Raw genomic sequence first — 19,298 nt, forward strand, 5'->3', positions numbered from 1 at the left:
TCCAGTCAGAAGTTAGAATTTCCTATTTTGTTATTGAATGCACCATTGGTACAGCACTGGTAATGGCTATTACAAAAACAAGCATGTGAAATATTGGTCATATCACCAACAGTTTTTAATGTTGGCTGCCAAAACCTTTACACTCAGAGGGATGGGCGGTTCTCATCAGTCTCAAAAGAGGAAGACTCTGAAAAAGAGAAGGCCTCAACTAGCTAATACAAATGTGTGAATATTAATTTTTACATTGCTTTGTTTTCCTGAATATTTAGCAGAGTTTTGTTGTGAATATCCGGCTAAATAGTAACTATTTTTTAGGGTTCATTGATCACCTGTGAGTTCCTGCTCCAGAACACTGCTGATGTCAACCAAAGGGACGCGAGAGGGAGGGGCCCCCTGCATCATGCCACATATCTGGGACACACAGGGTGAGTCATGAGCATCAAAGGAGCTGTTAACTCCATCTGCTGCATCTCTGCTGGATGCAGTGTGTGAAGTGGTTGCAAAAACATTTGTTACCACTGCACAAATGGATTACAGTTCAATAAAGCTGAACTCGGTATGACTGAAACCGTGGCCCTCGTGCACTTTAAATTCAGAAACTGGAGAAACAAGTCTGGACGACAAAATTTTCACGTGGTGTCACCCAAATCTGCAGCTGACCTCGTCTTTACAGAACTAGATATTAAGTTTATTTTGGCTTTAACTTACATCATTGACAGTTGTAGGACTGATATTTCCTTGTCGCTTTGCACACACTAATGCAACTACTAACGCAGCAAAACTCCTGAGTGTACTGAACTGTACTCGTGAACTGATAGCAAATTTACAGGTTTAATTTTTTCACAGCTGTTTCTTTAAAAAGAACCTGCGCACACCAACTGTGAGGCTTGAAACACAGTTTTAGAAAATAAAATATTTGGATTGCTAAGCTGAACACACGCCTTCGGAGAGGACAAATCTGGTTGATCGTGTGCTTGTCATTAATGATCCCCATTTCTTTTATATTTCCAGGCAGGTTTGTTTATTCCTCAAAAGGGGAGCTACGCAGAAAGATGGCGATGAAGATGGCCAGGACCCTTTATGTATAGCCGTGCAGCAAGCCAATGCAGATATCGTCACACTGTATGTTCATTAACAAACATGGTGTAGATTCAGTTGTTTACGCCTGCATTGGCATATAATCAACATTCTGCTCCTCCTCTTGTTTTTCTGTCTCTTCTTCAGGCTGCGTCTGGCCAGGATGAACGAGGAGATGCGTGAGTCGGAGGGTCCCTTCGGACAACCAGGTCAATACCCAATCAGCAGCCCCACTGAGCAGCAGTATAAGAAATGCATTCAGGAGTTTATCTGTCTCCATATAGTGGACTGCTGATTAAGTCCAAACAGGGTGACATAGTGCAGGGGGTGCTAGTATAGATATTTTGAGACATGTTGCTTGTCTGAAAGAGACCTTTTTTTAGATTTATTTTTTTCTCCACATCAGTATGTACGTCGTGTTCCTCTCCCCTGCACAGTCTGTTGACTTTTAGACCAGAAACCTGCCAGCAGTCAGCCACACTCTCAGGATACAAGAGCAGCTCAGTGTTTATCTCCTTTACTGATGTCAGATTTGACCTTTATTGTGCTTCCTGCATTAGTGATCTGGGGAATCTCGCCCTTGCTACCTCACCTAATGATCTAAGGGAAATGTAACTGCCTAGTTTAGCTGTAAGCATAACTAGAAATTGCAGCACCAAAACACAGAAAGTCCTGAAACTCCAGTTAACATAGATCAACATCAATACAAGAAGAGCAGCTGTGTGGTTGAGAATGTTTTAGCTGTTTGATCGAATGAGATGTTTGTAAGTCATCACTTTTGGAATGATGACCACATGCACACTATCCTACTTCCAAGGAGACTTCATTCACACCTGTGTCTGTGCCACCGTTGAACACTAACTAATAACATTGGGCCTCATGCAAGAACCACTCGTACGAATAGATAAGTCGTGCATACGAGTGATTTAAGAGAACTTGCGCATTCACCAATTTTTTTGTATTTTGAGTTTTCTTTCAGGTACGAACAGAATTACGAGTGATCCAGACCTGTCATAGGAGTCACGTAAAATAGTCTGTTATTCAAATCAAGTTTACTTGACTAATGGATTGTATATTTAATTACTTTGAAGATATCATAAATAAATATATACATTATACCCCACAATTATGCTGACATTTACATTTTGGCTTATGCTGACATTTTGTTTGGCTTAAATTATGCACTAATTGAAGATTAATTTTAATTTAACTGTATATAATTTGACTGTATATAAAAAGGTCAATGAGAAGTGTAAGTGTAGATTGCCAAGGACTGTGCTGCCTCAAAGATGCAGCTTGCTAGAGCCACAACTCCAGAGAGAAACACGCCAATCAAACCCAATTCCACCACACGTCCAGGTCCTCACCACCCTTGGATTTTTGGCCACGAGAACTTTTCAGAGGGAGATCGGAGAGATCGGGTGTGTCCCAGTCCTCTGTGTGTTGTGTGCTACTCTTGGTCATCAAAGCTCTCATCAGTTTATCACCCATGGTACATCAAATTCCCATACACCGCTGTCGAACAAGTACAACTAAGACGGACTTTCATGCCATGGCTGGACTGCCAAACATAATCGGAACAATAGACTGCAAACATATACGCATCAAAGCACCCATACTGTTGTGGAGCGCACTAGTGTGCGCACTAGTAGGCCAGGTGGATGTGTATCGATACAGCGGGGGGGGGGCAAACTGCTCTATAGCCCATAGAAGGAACTGAGTTTTGCACAATATTGCCATGAACGAGGGTCTCCCACTACCTGAACCAGCCCAGGCAGACAACATGCAAGAAGATTTTCTTTTTTGGATCTCTGAAAGCAGAACTTCAATCTCAGAGCCCGTAAACTTTTTGCGCCTGGAGTATGCAAATTTGCTATCCTCGTGCACGTGCACTTAAATACGCATAGGTGGCAATCATCATTTACACAGGTCGTTTACACACTTTTCCGAAGTTAAGAGCGTTTGTTGAATCTGACGTGACATGTTCGTATGAGACCTTCATACGAAAAAAGAGAGAAATTTAGAATAAGAATACGAAAATGTTCTTGCATGAGGCCCAATGAACTTGTGCTGCACTCTGTGCATGCATCTAATCTAGTTTTATAATGACTCAACAGCACAAACATAGGCTAAACAGAAAACAGTCCCCAGCGTCTTTCCCATAAGCCGACGAGGAAAGTTTTTGAATCAGATGTTTCCTGATGCAGTTAGCAAAATGTCCATTCCAGACAGCTGATTTCTGTGCATTTCTTTTGCCAGGCTCAAAAACGAAAAAACTTTTTACAGGATTCATGTTGAGTCTTATGTGGCTCATTAGGATGAGCCACATAAGACCTCCTTGACTAGCTAACTCACGATCAATCAAACCTGTGCTCATGGTTTTTTGATATATTAATCAGAAGCTCTGCAGCACTTTATTTGAAGATCACGGCTGTGATGAGAGATAAGATGAAGCTAGCAATAACTGTGACTGAGAGAAAAGTAGGAAATGATCTTTGGAATCATTTTTCCAGACTGACCGAAAGTTTGATCACATGACGCTTTTTATGCTTATTAAAAAGTAAGATGATGCACTTTTTCTGACCAACAGCGATTTCAGTTTTTTTTTTTAATTTATGGAAATTGTGTGCAATGAGTAATTCACTACAGATAATCAGTATTTTTTTTAATACTATTATTTGTTACAACGGTGCAGTTGATATTTTTTTAAGCTGGATACATTTTGTTTATTTACCGAGCACGCACTCTCTGACACACACACACAAAACCAATATAAAGCGCTCCTTAAAGTTCTCTACGGTTTCTTCATATTGAATCACTTGTCGGTTGAGTTTTTCTGTTCTGGAAGGTGGATTTTTTTTGATAAATCACTCAAAGTATACTATATGTACAGTGTTTGTTTGTTAAAATTGGTGTTTATGGCAGTCCGTTGTATCATGACTAGGCCTGTTACATATGTTCTTTATTTATAATGCATGGTTGCCCTGGTTCTCCAAAGCCCTGTTGTTTTTGTTAACTTCTCCACTCAATGTAGCGAATATGAGTATGTAACATTTAGCATTGTTAAATAATCTGGATATCCACAATCATACACTGCCAGATCATAACATCAGTGCATGGATGTCATGAGCAAGTTTTTTTTTTTTTTTTTACCATTTCCGTTTTTCATTGGAGGACACGAACAATTAAATGAAAAAGGACTGTGCAAAAGCTTTTATATTAGGCTTTTATAAAGGCTTTTATATTTTACATTTACAGATTTTAGGTGTAATTATGGAAGCCGAGAATGGCCGTAGATTATTATTTTTCTAATGCACTGTTATCTCGTGATAACGACTTGTTATCTCGATATAACAAAGTCGTGTTTTCTCGTGATAACCAATTAATTATTTCGTTATGTCGATATAACAAAGATCGTTTTCTCGTGATATGAACTGTTTTGCTTTAGAAGTTTGATGATGAGTTACTTCAAGGTAAAGAGCTAACTTCCTAGCATTAGCCAGTCACTCTTCGAACATTGAGTACTTTTCTTTTCCTGAGCGGTTTATTGCCTCATGAAACTCATGTTTCATTCTTACAGTTGTGTGTAATCAAGTTCAATTAGGGATTTTCAGGAGAAAAAAAAATCCACACCCACAAACTTACTTATGCTTAATGCTTTCTAGCACTTAGTGTTAGTAAACAGCTCATTAGTATGGTCCCTTTCAGGACATGAAGTACCTTATAATATATCAACACAGTTCCATAATGTTTAGTCTTTGATTAATTTTTAGCACCAAATTTATTTTCTTAAAGACTGAGCTGTCATGGCCATAGCTCAATTAGCTTTAGAGGTATTACAATCAACAATTTAATGATTTGATTGAATTGAAGTAATTAACAAATTTTTTTTATCCCCAAAAGAAATGTCATTGTAGCAGTATAAATTACTAATTGTGGAGTCTGTTAGCTGAGAGTTTCAGAGGAATTGTGCACTTTGTGATAAAAGCATGAAATTTGGTACACTTGTGGTTTAAGGCAGCCCCCAAAAAATGGCCATGGGCGCCATATTGGAAAATTCGTGATGGCCAATTTTTTGCGATGGCCATTTTTCAAAATGGCTGGGATTGATAACTGTTTTCTGATTAATTATCTTACTGGTGTTGGTTTTAATGTGACATTAATGATCTTGTTAGTTGATTGATTTACTATACATAGCTCTTCGGAGTTATTACATGTATGTATACATATATGTGTATATATAATTGAAATTTCAAGATAGATGCCCTAAACGGTATGAAAATTATAATTGCAACAAGGTTGTGTTTATTAATATGATATGGTGGATCTTGGTATCAAAGCACATATTTTTCACAATAACTATCAATGCAAAAAAACTGATGATTGTGTCCAAATATAGTTTCTGTCATGGGATACGTCAGCACTACTCTTCACAGTAACAAAGGACTGTGCAGTTTAAGGCAGCTTTTTTGCACTTGCACTGTTTAACACAACCCTTCTGACATTTGCAGGAGACAAGTTCATAGCTGGACTGGCCTGCATCTGGAAGGCATGTCCAGATTGGTTCATAATAACCCTCTTGTGTCTTGGACCAACCTCAATTGTACGGAGAAGGTAGCTCTGGTGTGGATAACAGCATCTGACCCCATACATGGCCTCCCTGATATACTACCCTCTTAACATGCTCATGTAGAGCAGCCTTTGTTGGAGGGATTAACTGCACATTGTGCCTCTTTGCAAACAACTTCCTTCTTTCTACATCTATTTCTGTACATGAGCTTGTTCAGTCATAGAGCAGAATAGCAAATCTTTCTATTGTAGCCATTACTTCCTGTGGAATGACAGTTTTACCAGAGTATGTGTGAGCTCTGGAAAGACACCCCATACAGTCCATGCAGTCTTTTTCCCATGGCCAACAAAGCTTGACACAGTGTCACAGCCAGTCAATGCATGAAATACTGGAAGAGCACATGCCTTCTCCGTACCAAGGCCCTGAGAAATTTAATTGGCTGCTAAGTACCGAAAGCTCTTTCTAGCGCCGAATGCCAACCAGAGCTCATCTGGCTTTAGTTTCTGGGCTGCTGCCACAGCAAGAACCACAACATCAGTGTCAACTGTTTGAATCATAATTTTCTTGTGACCATTTCTTACTGCGTGGGCCACATCTAACAACATACGTCTATCAGCTTCCTCATGAGTGCATGGAGAAACTGAACACAGATCTGGCAGTGGTGGCTTGCTGAGGACTTCTACATCACCTGTAACAACAAGTTGTTTGCCATCCTGGTCATAACCATACCCTTTGATCAGGGTATCAGAGAGGAAGGCAAACAATTATGTTTTATTGCTGTCAACTCTAAGAAAGTTTTGCCAGTTCCTGGGAATGGTGGCAGCACCTACTACACGCCTCTGCATCCCTCTCCCACATTTAGCTTTTGTTGCTCTTTTCAAAGAATCAGTCAAGTAACGGTCCCACAAACAGATCAAGCCTGGTCACACTTTTAAGTTTTCTGGTCAGATATGGGATGAAGATGTTGTGGGCATATTTGTTGAATGTCTTTACATCTGTTGGTTTCAGCATCTGGATGGTGGCTGCCCCATCTATAGTTGTGCAGGTGACCTTTGGACTGTCAGAGTATGCACTGTGAACATCTTCCAGGCACGAAAGAAGGTCACTTTTCCCACCTAGACAAAGACCACCTCCATCTGACAGTGCTGGTGGACATGACTGGTTCTTGTGTCTAAAAAACTCATGAAGGTTTCCATCTCTGGTCTGGCAAGCAAGCCTTGAAAACAGCTGCATGTCTTGTTTTACAGAGATTAATTGCTGCTTGTTTTTTTATACTCACCTGACAGCTGAATTGCCAAAAACAACCATCTTATTACGTGCAATCAGAATATCCACTGATTTTGTTCTGTCAATAAGGCACTCTCTTGTGAAAGCTTCAAATTGATGCTCTCCTGTACGCTTCACTTTCCTGACTACCTCAACAGCGGAAGGACCAGCAATTTCTTTGGAGTGAAGTGCAATCAGGTCCTTACTTTCCTCTTTGAAAGGATTTCCAAGGTCTTCAAATTCACTGATCAGTGAGCAGACATCCTTGATGAATGAGACTTGGACACTTGTTGATTGGTCATGATAACGACTGTCATCTGGTCTTCTTGATTCTAAAGTATGGGATGCAACTAGGTTCGGATAAACATTACCCTACACCTAGTCCGATCGTTCATCCAGTGTCATTTAATTCCTGTGCGATCTGTACACCATCTGGGTAACTATATGAATGTCGTATAAAGCCCCGTTACCCTTGGCTCGGCTCTCCCGTGCTGAAACATCCTGTCAATTCATGTGCGGCTATCTAACTACATTTAAGTCTACACTAAAATGTGGGGCTAACATTAAGTAGCCTTTAGGAAATTAGCTACACCACCACAGAACTGTCACCACAACCGGTAGATTAGTTGATTGAAAACTGAACTATTGACTTAAGGAAGCATGATGTAAAAGCAGAGTGTATTTAGCTGACACTGAACCCCATGCTGAGTTTCACAGCAGTGGAGTCACCAGTGTGCCCTGGCTGTGTTTTGACATTATTGACATGAAATAAAGTTTTGCTTCAAGACTTTTATGAAGTTACATACAAAACAATAATTCAGGGTATGGATGTTGGGGAACATCCACACTGTGAGATTAGAAGCAAAATTAAACTAATTGACTGTAAGCAATAATGGGGTATCGAGAATATTCTTCAGATGAGGATTTGAATCCGGTATTCTAAAAAAAACTATTCAGCATGGAGATTATGCTTATCAAGTCAATCTGCACAACTGTCGCAATTCCAATTAAACCCATCATGCTAACCACAGCCGCCATCTTGGATTTTCAATGACATAATGTATTACTCAAGTAGTAACTTCTTAATATAATGTATGGTAAACTAACTGGGGCATCAACTCCCCAATGAATGTCAATGAATTTTTTAAAATGTTGAAAATCCACAATGGCCCAATATCTAATTCTTCTTAGAATGTCATCAGCTATACCCGTAACAAATTTCATGCTTTGATCATAAAGTACACAATTCTTTGACTAAGCCACCCCACTATGAAATTTGAAATTAAAATTAGTTGACGAACTCTCGGAAAGTTTGAAGTGTAGCCAAAACATGCATGGTTGACATTTCAAATAAGTTATCAAGTGAAAGATTTGTTATGTTTAGGGAAAGGCTTGGATTGCATAACCCCACTTGATTTTTCAAATTATGTGCATAGTCCTCAACTTGTATTTGCCAACTAAAAGCTTTCAAATGATTTGGCAGTGAAACAAAAAGCAGCTCGCTTACACCCCCCCCCCCCCTTTTTTTTTAAATGTATTTATTTATTTATTTATTTTGCCAGTGATAGATTCAAAGCACTTTGAACACTGCCCCTTACTTAATGCATCTTTTTCTTAGTTTGTGTATTTTGTTGTTTGTTTGTTGGTGGACAGCAAAGTGAATTAATTTTGCAAGATGACTGATGTGACAAATAAAACAATGATTTGCATTCAGCCATTGAAGGATTCTATCTTGTATAGCTTGGTGTGTCTACAGTGACTGTATATAAACCAAAAAACTATTAACTCTCTTGCTTGTAAAATTTTTTTTTTCTCTCTCTGACTGTTATCTGTACAGTTTCTTTAAATGTTGAAAGAGATTTTGTGCATATTAACACTACCTAATGCTCATGTTTCCTTCTAGTATGCTCTAAAATTGTACTGAAAATAAACAGAATGTGTGGCTAAACACTAACCTCTCTCTTTGCATCTGTGCTTCATTTGTAAAACATCTTTCCCATGCTTTGACAGTTGTACTAACTTTCTAAACAAACTATATTTCTAACATGGGCACTAACGATGGAACAGATATCTAGCACTTCATGGCATAATTAACATTGAGGTGTTGTAGGAGTAATGGGTTTGATGAAAACCTTACATGCTGCATACTTATGAACAAATTACTTTTATCCAGAGTAAGAAGGGCTTCCCTGACCTTCACAACAAACCTCTTGTAAGGTATCTGTCCACAATAAAATCTTCTAAACCTACGTTGCTGTACATATCTGTAGTCTTGCTTGTCTTTTGTCAGACTGCCTATTTAGATATTACCTCTTAGATTTAGGTATTTATGTTGACACCTTTTAACTTCTTAGTTGCTCAGCACCATCCCCTATCAGCTGTCTACATTGCATATGCTTTATTCTGCATGCTGCTTGTTTTACTCTTTCAAGCTTTTTATCTGAATTTGTAAGCTTTCTTTGTGTTTCAGAAAATATTTGGTTGCCTTCACTTGCACAATTTAGTGTTATGAATTGGATGCTTACTGACTAAGTCAAATGACTAACTGGCCGTTAAATGACTAAGTTAAAACGTGACTTCACAGATAACTTATGTACTACTGTATGTAGAAGCAATTTTGGCAGACATTAGAGCTTCAAGACTTGTTTGGTAAGTCTTTGGAAGGATTTTGCTTATTGGATGTGAGAGGCCATCTTCAGTACTCTCAGCAGATGTTCTATAGGGTTTAATCTAGGCTCTGACTGAGCTACACGGGGTTATTCAGAGACATGCCTTTAAGCCACCCCATTGATGTCTTGGCTTTTTGTAAGTTGTTTTGCAGAAATCTGAACCAATTTCCTATTCTTAGGTTTCTGCAGTTTAGTGTAACAGTCCTTGCTGCTGAGAAGCACCCCCTTCAAAGCTCAGTTCAACCGTCAGAAATCTGGGAGTGACATTTGACAGTCATCTGAGGTTTGACAAACAAATTACCAATGTTGTCAGGACTATTTTTTTCCCGTTGCGTCTCCTGGCCAAAGTTAAAATGTTTTCTAGCCATCCATGCCCTAATAAGTTCAAGGTTAGACTACTGCAATCCACTTTATGTCGGTGTCTCCCAGACTTCTCTCAGTCGCCTTCAACTTGTGACAAATGCTGCTGCCCGTCTTTAAACCAACACTAACAGACATATACATATCACTCCTGTTCTTAACTCCCTTCATTGGCTTCCTGTCCTTTATAGAATTGATTTTAAAATTTTAATGTTTGTTTTTAAAGCTCTTAACGGCCTCGTCCCATCGTATTTATCTGAGCTTTTAACTGTCCGTAATCCTAGTAGAGCTCTGAGGTCAACAAATCAACTTTTGCTGGAAGTGCCCAGGTCAAAATACAAGCACTGGGGTGACCAAGCCTTTTCCGTTGCTGCCCCAGGCTCTGGAATATTTTCAGAAGTGACTGTTCATTGACTATTTTCTAAAACTCAAATGATTAATCTATTTTTAATTTAATTTGCTTTCAACAAATTGACAAATGCAACAATAGTCTCAGCTCTTCTTTCAATATGCTGCTTCTAAACACCAAACAGTGGAGGTTAAAATAAAGTAATGGTAAGAAACTTCCTCCTTTTTTGTTGTTGTTTTGCATTAGCTAAAGAGTGTTGTGGATGTAGACTCAGCAGTTGCCATGAAAATGATAAAAGGTGAACGCTCTGTATTTGGAAAGCTGAAAGAGAGGAAGCTTCATGGTGCCTCAGCCTGTTTTTAACCCTTCACTCATGAGGCTCCTCCGCTGTTTTTACACCTCCACTTGTATTCTTAACTTTATTGTAAAGGATGTTTAGATTGCTCAAAGAAAACCAGGTCTCAGGCTGTGATTTTCACCGTTCTTTCCTGTTGTTTTCTCCTTCAGGAGACGCCACGTACCTCGACATCTTCCGGGAATTTTCCCACATGGCATCCCACAATCCAGAGAAACTGAAGCGAAGGAGTTTGCACTTCCGACACTCCTTCAGATAGTCGGCCAAGCATCTGGAGAGAGACATAAAACTTGAGCAGAGAAACTTTCTGTACATTAGTCAGAGCTGGGGTACCACAACAAGTGAACCCAAGGAGATTCCAAAAGGTTCCAATATCATAATATACTACTACACGCTCTGTTGTACTCCAGTGAGATATCCACAGAAGTCACATTAAAAGTCTGTTAAAACTAAATAGAGCCCGACCAATATGGGATTTTTAAGGCTGATACTGATACAAATATTTGGTGATTTAAAAATCCGATATTCCGATATATCGGCCAATATATATATTAAAAATGAATTTCCAGAAATGTGTAACAAAACATATACAGATTTCCCAAACATTAGTTATATGTAGTTATTTATGAGTCCTCGCTAAAATAATAGGATAATCCAGTTTAAAAATAAACTTTTTTTTTTACTGTCAGAACAGAACAGAAAAACATCCAAATATATTAAAGTTCTGATAAATAAAATGTATAAAAATACAAACTTAAGATATGAAACTCAAAGCCCTTTGAACAAAAACACAATAGCAGTTCTCAAAATAAAAGTTCTCAAAAGTTCTGATAAATAACAACAGCAAAATATAAACTATACACAGTATATGACGTAGTGTACTGGTTGTCACAGTAACCGTGCCTGTACTTCACTTCCTGTTTAGACTAAACATATGTTGTGCGATTCCTGTATGTCCTCTCTCATTACTGGCGCTGGGTCAATCACAGCAAGCCTTTTTGCGTCCGCTCTGTACAGTTTACATTTCGTATTTTAGACAAACTTACAGGCAGAAGAGAAGACGAGTAAATGGAAATGGTTGGGCGAGCTCATCCATTGTTAGCGTACAGATAAGTACAGTATGGCTCGAGAGACACATTGGGCTACTTTATTAAAAATAAATATGTATGCGAGTTAAAAAGAAGTGGTCTACTCATTTCTGATTTGATTTGGCTTTTCGTGCATTTGGTTGAACACGTGATGTAGTAACAGGAGAGAGACAGTGGAGCGAGAGAAAAAGAGAGGTCCGCTGGGTGAGTGACATTCACTTTTAACGGGAGAGAGATCAGCGCACCGCACTGTCAAAGCCAATCTACACCAGAAGGCAATATAAACCTAAACAAGTCAGGAAGGGATAATTTCCAACTCCATGTATGTTAGTAAGTATTATTTTTTTTACTATTAAATAGTGGCCCATCCTAAATTATTCTGGCCCATCCAAAATTGCACACGCTAAGGAAAAGCTAACTTTTATGCACAAGCTGTTTGATATTTTGTCTAAATGTTCACTCCTCGCATTACAAACTTACGTTTTACAATATCTGTAACTACAAATATGCTAGTTATAAATACAGTAATCATTACTTTATTTAGGCAGAATAAGTTCGTTGTGGTTTCCAAGCTCATTAATGTGAGTGGTCTTCCACTGATAGTCATGGCATTAGCTAGCTTTGTGGTTAGTCTTTGATAAGCCATAATTTAGCAATGGATAACGTCATATGCTGCCGCAAATTATTGTAAAACATAGTCTTTCCAAATAACGGGCTTGGGAGCGATGATACGTCTCATTGCTATAACTGTCGCGCTATAAAGAAATACATCTTTAGTCATTTTCAAGAGTTAAACCAACAGTGAAACAACAATGTATGAGCTAATTGGTTTCACTCTCGGCTTACACGTAACAGCAGCAAAGCTAGACATGGTAGTCATGAATTATGTCATGATTATTTGAGTTTAGAGAACTGATGTGGATGTTCTTTTAATTGTTATTCAAGCAATGTATGTCTCGTGACAGTTGCCAACTTACCATGAACACACTTCACCGATGATTTGCTCTTTCCAACTCTGGCTGGATCAGCTGTTTGTAGAGTTTGTGGCTTCGTTGCCAACAGGGTGTGCCCTCTGGTGGATAAACGATGCAACGGCAACACTCATAACATGGTTGAAGAATGTTTTGTCCGTTTTTTTAAAATATTAATTTATCGGCCATTATAAATGCCAATACCGATAGTTTGGAAAATGCCTCATATCGGTCTGGCTCTAAAACTAAAATACATTTAGGATAGATGCATTGCATTTTTAGATAAAAACTCTGCTTTGCAGAGGACTTTACTCTTTGAGGATTTGCTGGTCTTTTCCTCTTAATGATGTACATGAACACATTTTTCCTACAGTGTCAGATGAACACTTGTTTTGTTTCTTGTGGCTTGAATGACTACTTGTTTGCTGTCAACAGTGTCTGATTCATTGGAGGATTATTTTTTATTTTAACATATATGAATGTTAGTTTTTTTGTATGTGTACTGCATGCATACACTCGGTTATATTTCATATTCAAACTTGAATCCAGCCACAGATAAGAGGTGTCTTATAGTGTTAGTTCTCCTCGCCTTAAAGTCGCAGTGTTATTTCTCTTGACGAGCAGTTTATTTTGATATTAAATGTGTGTATTTTGCATCGACTATGCTGGTGTAGTCTTTGTGACATTTTGATGGAATGTACTTGCAGTATCACTGTGAAATGCAGTCTTCGTGTTCATGTAAACATGCTGTAGAGGTGTTAATATATCTGAAGGAGAGATGGGTGGAAATAAAAGTTGTCTGGTCGGCTGACTCATTGCTCTTTCCCTTGTAGGTCAAACAACAGCGCCCTCTTGTGGTTAAATATGCGCCTAGTTAGTTTTTTAATCTAGGTTTGCATAGTGTGCCTCTCTTTGCAGAGTGACACCTGCGCAGGAAAACAATATAACAGGTTTAATTTTAGGCGACACAACACAAACAAAGCAGGTAGAGATGTTCAGATGGAAAATGATAATGGCTCAGACATGGCCAACTGATGCGAGGGTCATATGTCACCGTTATGATTGTATTTGCCATTTCCCGTTATTGATTGTATAAACCATTCAAAACCATTCAAAACACAAAAAAACCAACACAATTATTTTCTAAATTATGCCACCTTCGTAGATGAACAGGAGTTGGAGGGAAGGAAACTATTGGGCAGCTTTGATAAGTGGTCTGGCAGGAATCATCTGCTCCTAAATGTCAGGAAAACAAGATCTATTATATATATATATATATGTATATATATATACATATATATATATTGAGTAGAACCTGAGGACTTCTGAGTCAGTGAGAAACAGGAGGGCACTGAACAAAAAACTGTAGGGAAACATTCAGCATTCAGTCAGAATCTGAATTCCTTTTTATTGCTTGTATGTTCCTTGTATGTTTTTACATACAATGAATTTGTTATGGTGCAATGACAATAAAAAGAAGGAGACAAATGCAAGTAGAGATAAATAAAGTGAAGCCTATCCCAGCGGTCATCGGACTGGGTACACCTTGGTCGCCAGTCCATCACAGGGCCACGCAGAGACAAACAACACCACACACACGCTCACATTCAGTCCTAAGGACAATTTTAGAGACACCAAACCTAACATGCATGTTTTTGGACGGTGGGAGGAAGCCGGAGAGAACCCACGCATACACGGGGAGAACATGCAAACTCCACACAGAAAGGCCCCAGGTGGGAGTTGAACCTGGAACCCTCTCGCTGTGAGGCGACGTTGCTAATCACCACACTACCGTAGGAAAATCATCTAAAAAAATGTTATGTGTCATCAAATTATATTAGAAGCCCATCTTGTCATGTGAGGAGGCGAATCATCGCAAGCTTGTCAGATCATCTTGTCACATAGATATATACACATAACATGGCCTACTTAGCACAATATTATACAGTGGCTAATTGCCAAATGTCACTTTCATCATCTTACTGATGTCTTACTAACAAAACATCTTTGGTTTTCTTGTCCTGACGTAAGCCAGTAATACGCTAGTTTCATTTATGTTATCTTAAAAGATACATCAAATTCAACACGTCCATAACAGTTGAATAATATAAAAGAACTTATTACTTGCGAAATGTTATTTCTAGTTTATTCGTTTCGGCGTTTCTTTCAAGGGAACATCCGTAAGCGGCACAAAAGTCTGGCATTTTGCCAGAAGCACAGCTGTCAGACCCGCTCTAACAGCCTAACTGCTGTCAGAAACCCCGTCCCAAGATGGCGGCCGTGTTGACGTGCGTGACAAGCCCGAATGCGTGAATATATCTATGGTCTCGTCAGCCGAAGTAAAGTGGCTGAATGAAAAGAATTGAGCAGTAAGAGATTTAGCGGCTATATACGATCTTCGTCACTGGTGACGTATATTGCGTCTCGCCAGCGCCGTCGGCAGGAAGCTGGACGAGCGGAGAAGACGGTCTGGTGATGATGGAGCTCAGTCCAGGCGGTGGTGCTCGTCGTGATGACATCTGACATTTTGGGGGTCTCGGTGGATATTTTTGTTCGCTTGACGCGCGATGTGATTGCGTGTCGGAGTCAGACGTGCCCTCGGATGCTAGTTGCAAGCTCGCGGGGTTTTGGCTCAGAGCTCGCCCGTGCCGCAGCCGTCGGAGCTCCTGCAGGGAGCTAACGGCTCACCTGATCCGCTGCAGCACTACGCAGCGTCCGGCGTGAAGATGTTGAGGCCTTGATGTCAAATCGGCGACAGTGTGCTCAGTCAGCAAATTCCAGGTATTGTCACTCGTGGCTGGTGCCGGTCTGCTTACTGTCAGGCACCTGTGGTACTGAAGGGCCCAACTCTGACCCTACTATGTCATCCGGTTTAAGCAGAGAAGACCTATGGATGAAAAGATAGCTGTACAGCTCATGCTCATGTGACCATGGGTCTGTTTTGTTTTGTTTTGCTCTGCTTGGTTTTGGTTGTATTGTCTACTGTCATTGTGGCTGTCATTGTAGGCGTGACCCCCCCCCCCCATTGTTTTTAAATGAACAAATAAAGATAACTAAATAGTTTGTTCAAAAGTATCAAGTGTGAGATTTCCTTCTTTTCTTGGTCATACGCAACTTTGAAATGAAGGTTTCTGTTTCATGAACTGTGGTTAGAGGTTTTGTGATGATTTTCCGTTATTCAGCCAGTTGTAATTTGTCTAATTGGAGAAAAAGAGATTAAAATTGAACCAGGAAGCAACGAAAATGGTTGTTTTAGTTCCATCAATAATTCCTATCAATTAACAAACAATAGAAAATAAATCTCTGAATGTCAGGCACAGGAACTTTAACAGATGTTAAACTAAAATAAACGCATTGAATTATGAAAAAACGTGCAGATTTGTCAACACTTTCGCATCATCTTTGTCTCTGTTGGCGTCAGATCTCGTGTTGATGCTCATCTGTAATCTTGCCCACAGACATGGCGTTGCAGCTCCAGGTGTTCTCCTCTCCCTCTGTGTCCTCCAGTGCCTACTCTCGTTCCAAGAGGCTCAAAGTGGAGAACCCTGCCTGGGATGTGTCCAACCAGCTGGCAGACAGCAGCTACTACCAGCAGAGTCCATCTCTGGGAGCTGCAGCCTCCACCTCCGGCTCCAATTTCAACCTGGCATACAACTCCAACCAGGTGCATCCGCCTACGGCTGGCTCCCGGGAGCAGACAGTGGTGCGGGCAGCGGACAGCACAGGTAGCCTTCATGGACCTCCTTCCTCTTCATCTTCCTCCTCATCATCCAGCCGACGCATAAAGGATGCAGAGTCCTCCTCCCAGTCCTGCGACCTTTACCACAAGCAGTACAGCTTGAAGAGGAAGAGCGAGGAGGTGGACAGCAGCGACAGTGTTCAGATACTGGAGGAACTCTCAGCCCCTGTGATCTCCAACCGCACAGGTGGCCGAGGGGGAACCACCACCGCTCAGTCCATAGCACACTCCACCTCCACCACCAAGAGCAGCAACTCCCACAGCGAGGGCGACTACCAGCTGGTCCAACATGAGATTCTGTGCTCCATGTCCAACAGTTACGAGGTGCTAGAGTTTCTGGGACGTGGCACCTTTGGACAGGTGGCAAAATGCTGGAAGAGAGGCACCAATGAGATAGTGGCGATTAAGATACTGAAAAACCATCCTTCTTATGCTCGACAAGGCCAAATTGAGGTGAGTATGTTGTGCTAAAAATAACGAAAGCAGCAGTTTGGATAAGCGGAAAGCTTTGGCAATTGTGGCGTTCAAGAAATCTGTTCAAAAGTTGTAGAATTAATGCCCAGAAGTTGCAAAGTGCTAATAGCAAGACTTTGAGCAACAACTCACCAGGGTGTCAGTGGGGTATTAAAAAGTATTAAAAGGTAGTAAATCAACTTGGTGAAAAATAAGTCCCTTAATAAATATTAAATAGTATTAAATGCCTGATTACAAGGTATTCTTTTTTTTTTAAATAACACATGACTTTTGGTAAGTTGGTTTGTTAAAACTTCGCCAGAATTTATTACATAGACTGTACAGTAGACCTATTTTCCATACTGCGCAGATTCATGATTGTTCTACGTGGTTAAATCTGTGACTTGACTGATGTCATGACGTAAACATTTTAGCGGGCTCAGTTTGTATTGCTGTCTAAGTTACTATTTATATTACTGAGGCTGAAAGAAAGAAAGATTAAACATCGGGAAATGCAAATGTAGCAGAAAATGGACCGACGAACCGGAGTTTAAACCGCGGCTGAGGGCCGTCGCTGGAAATGACAGACATATTGTTCATTCTGTAAGAAAACTATGAGTATTACCTGGATTGGCATAAACGCTGTTCGCTCGCACATGCTGTCTGCGAGCCACATATCGACTACACGTCACGGAGAGCAGCTATCCATATCCATTCTATTTGCTGTTCGTGTGCCCAGTACGCCTCAACCGAGTCCCACCATCAGCCAGGCTTCTACCTCATCCACTGCCAGCCCTGGGGATCTCCGGACATTGATGGGAGCGACACCGACTCTCCGGGCAGAGGTTTTGTGGTATCTTAACACTGTTGCCAAGCACCAATCCCTAAATTCAAATGAAGGAATCGGCAAAATGTTTCAAGTCATATTTCCCGATTCAGAAATTGCAAAAACATTTACATGCGGGGAAGACAAAACGGTTACGTTATACGATTCGGACTGGTGCCGTTTTTTTAAGAAGGAGCTGGTTGACCGCAGCAACAAGGCCGGGTCATTTGTGCTCATGTTTGATGAGAGCCTGAATAAGTAAAAAAAAAAACAAAAAAAAAAAACAACTGGAAGTCCATGTGCGGTTTTGGGAATGCGCATGTGATTATCATGGTCTCTCACAAAAGAGTAGCTAGAGAGTTTGGTCATATTGCTGCGCGTCATCAACAACACGCACTTTCGCTATGGTAACTACCACACACAAGTCGGATTTTGATGTTACTGCTACCGTTAGTGAGTCAGTCAGTCACACCAGTCACTGGAAGGGGAGCACATCAAGCTAAAGGTGGAGAGCAGTTTAAGTGGTAGATGCCTGTGAGAAAAAAATGCATTTTCATGTGGAGATATATTTACTGCAGCCCAGCATACTACTCTGATAGCAAGGAAACATGAATTAAAGTTTAATTTTGGTTAACTCCGTCAGTACCGGTCGTCAATCAATTTCCACCGGTTGAGTCAACAGTCATTTTGCGATTGAAATGTCAGCGATGTCTTCGATTGAAAATTAAATGTTTATTCAGTGTTGATTTCTCAATGTTGAATGTTGAACCAGTTATATATTTCTGCAGGAGCACAACACAGCACACGGCACAGAGCAGATACATGTTGAAATGGCATATTGTCTTTATTTCTATCAGTTTAGTAATTGTCTGTTTATATTCTTCACTTAAGGGAAAACATATGTCAAATGAAGAATGCATATTTGAGGCATTTGAATGAGGAATGATTCAAATAAATATAGTAAAATATACAATTCATTCATTTTAGCCTATTAGAGTGTCTATAATGTTTTCACGGAAGCGTAGTGCTGCCATGCCAGAATCCGTTATCACCTTATAACGTGATAAGTTGGTGGAGGGGGCTCTCTTCCTATCAACCCATCGGACGCAAATCAAATTAAATCTTCATGTCACCGTTTGCAGCATATATTGTGAGTCAGACTCAGCTTTAGGAGCTGGCTACATGAAATAAACAAAGTCAGAACACAACAGGTAGCGTATCAGAGTTTAGTCCATGAATCCACCTGGATAGTCTCAGCTTCATTGACATTTCATGCTGACTGTGGAGGTTTGTCTGATCCTAGCGTCTGATTGGGTGCTGCAGCGTGACGTCAGGCCCGTTGAGCATGCACACTATAGCATTACAATAAGCAATGGATTAACAGTAACAGTGCGCATGTCCTCCCATTTATTGATCCTGTTTTTGCTATTTGGCTAGAGGCAAGTGGCGTTGAGGTTTTAAAAAAATGTTTCAAAGGTATTAAAAAGGTATTAAATGGTATTAAATTTAACCTCAGGATTCCTGCATAAACCCTGCTCACTCTCTTACTTGATGTTCAATTCTAAGAACTTTCTG

General features: G+C 40.1%; 2 protein-coding genes across 4 annotated transcripts in view; both read left to right on the forward strand.

Annotated features, from left to right (window-relative positions):
• acap3a (ArfGAP with coiled-coil, ankyrin repeat and PH domains 3a) overlaps positions 1-11,170 on the forward strand; it is a 114,205-nt gene extending 103,035 nt beyond the window's left edge. The window contains exons 22-25 of the mRNA XM_072367257.1: positions 316-425; positions 1,012-1,122; positions 1,225-1,286; positions 10,799-11,170. Coding sequence (XP_072223358.1) covers positions 316-425; positions 1,012-1,122; positions 1,225-1,286; positions 10,799-10,905 — 390 coding nt within the window. The 3' untranslated portion in view covers positions 10,906-11,170. The remainder of the gene's footprint in view (positions 1-315; positions 426-1,011; positions 1,123-1,224; positions 1,287-10,798) is intronic.
• A 3,838-nt stretch (positions 11,171-15,008) lies between these two features.
• The window catches only part of hipk1a (homeodomain interacting protein kinase 1a), a 42,740-nt gene continuing 38,450 nt past the window's right edge, over positions 15,009-19,298 (forward strand). For all 3 annotated transcript variants that reach the window (XM_072366479.1, XM_072366481.1, XM_072366480.1), the window contains exons 1-2: positions 15,009-15,486; positions 16,164-16,897. In XM_072366479.1, the coding sequence (XP_072222580.1) occupies positions 16,166-16,897 (732 nt within the window). In that variant the 5' untranslated portion in view covers positions 15,009-15,486; positions 16,164-16,165. The remainder of the gene's footprint in view (positions 15,487-16,163; positions 16,898-19,298) is intronic.

The sequence above is a fragment of the Leuresthes tenuis genome, unplaced genomic scaffold (assembly GCF_036924035.1).
Source record: "Leuresthes tenuis unplaced genomic scaffold, fLeuTen1.0.hap1 SCAF_16, whole genome shotgun sequence".
Lineage (NCBI taxonomy): Eukaryota > Metazoa > Chordata > Actinopteri > Atheriniformes > Atherinopsidae > Leuresthes > Leuresthes tenuis.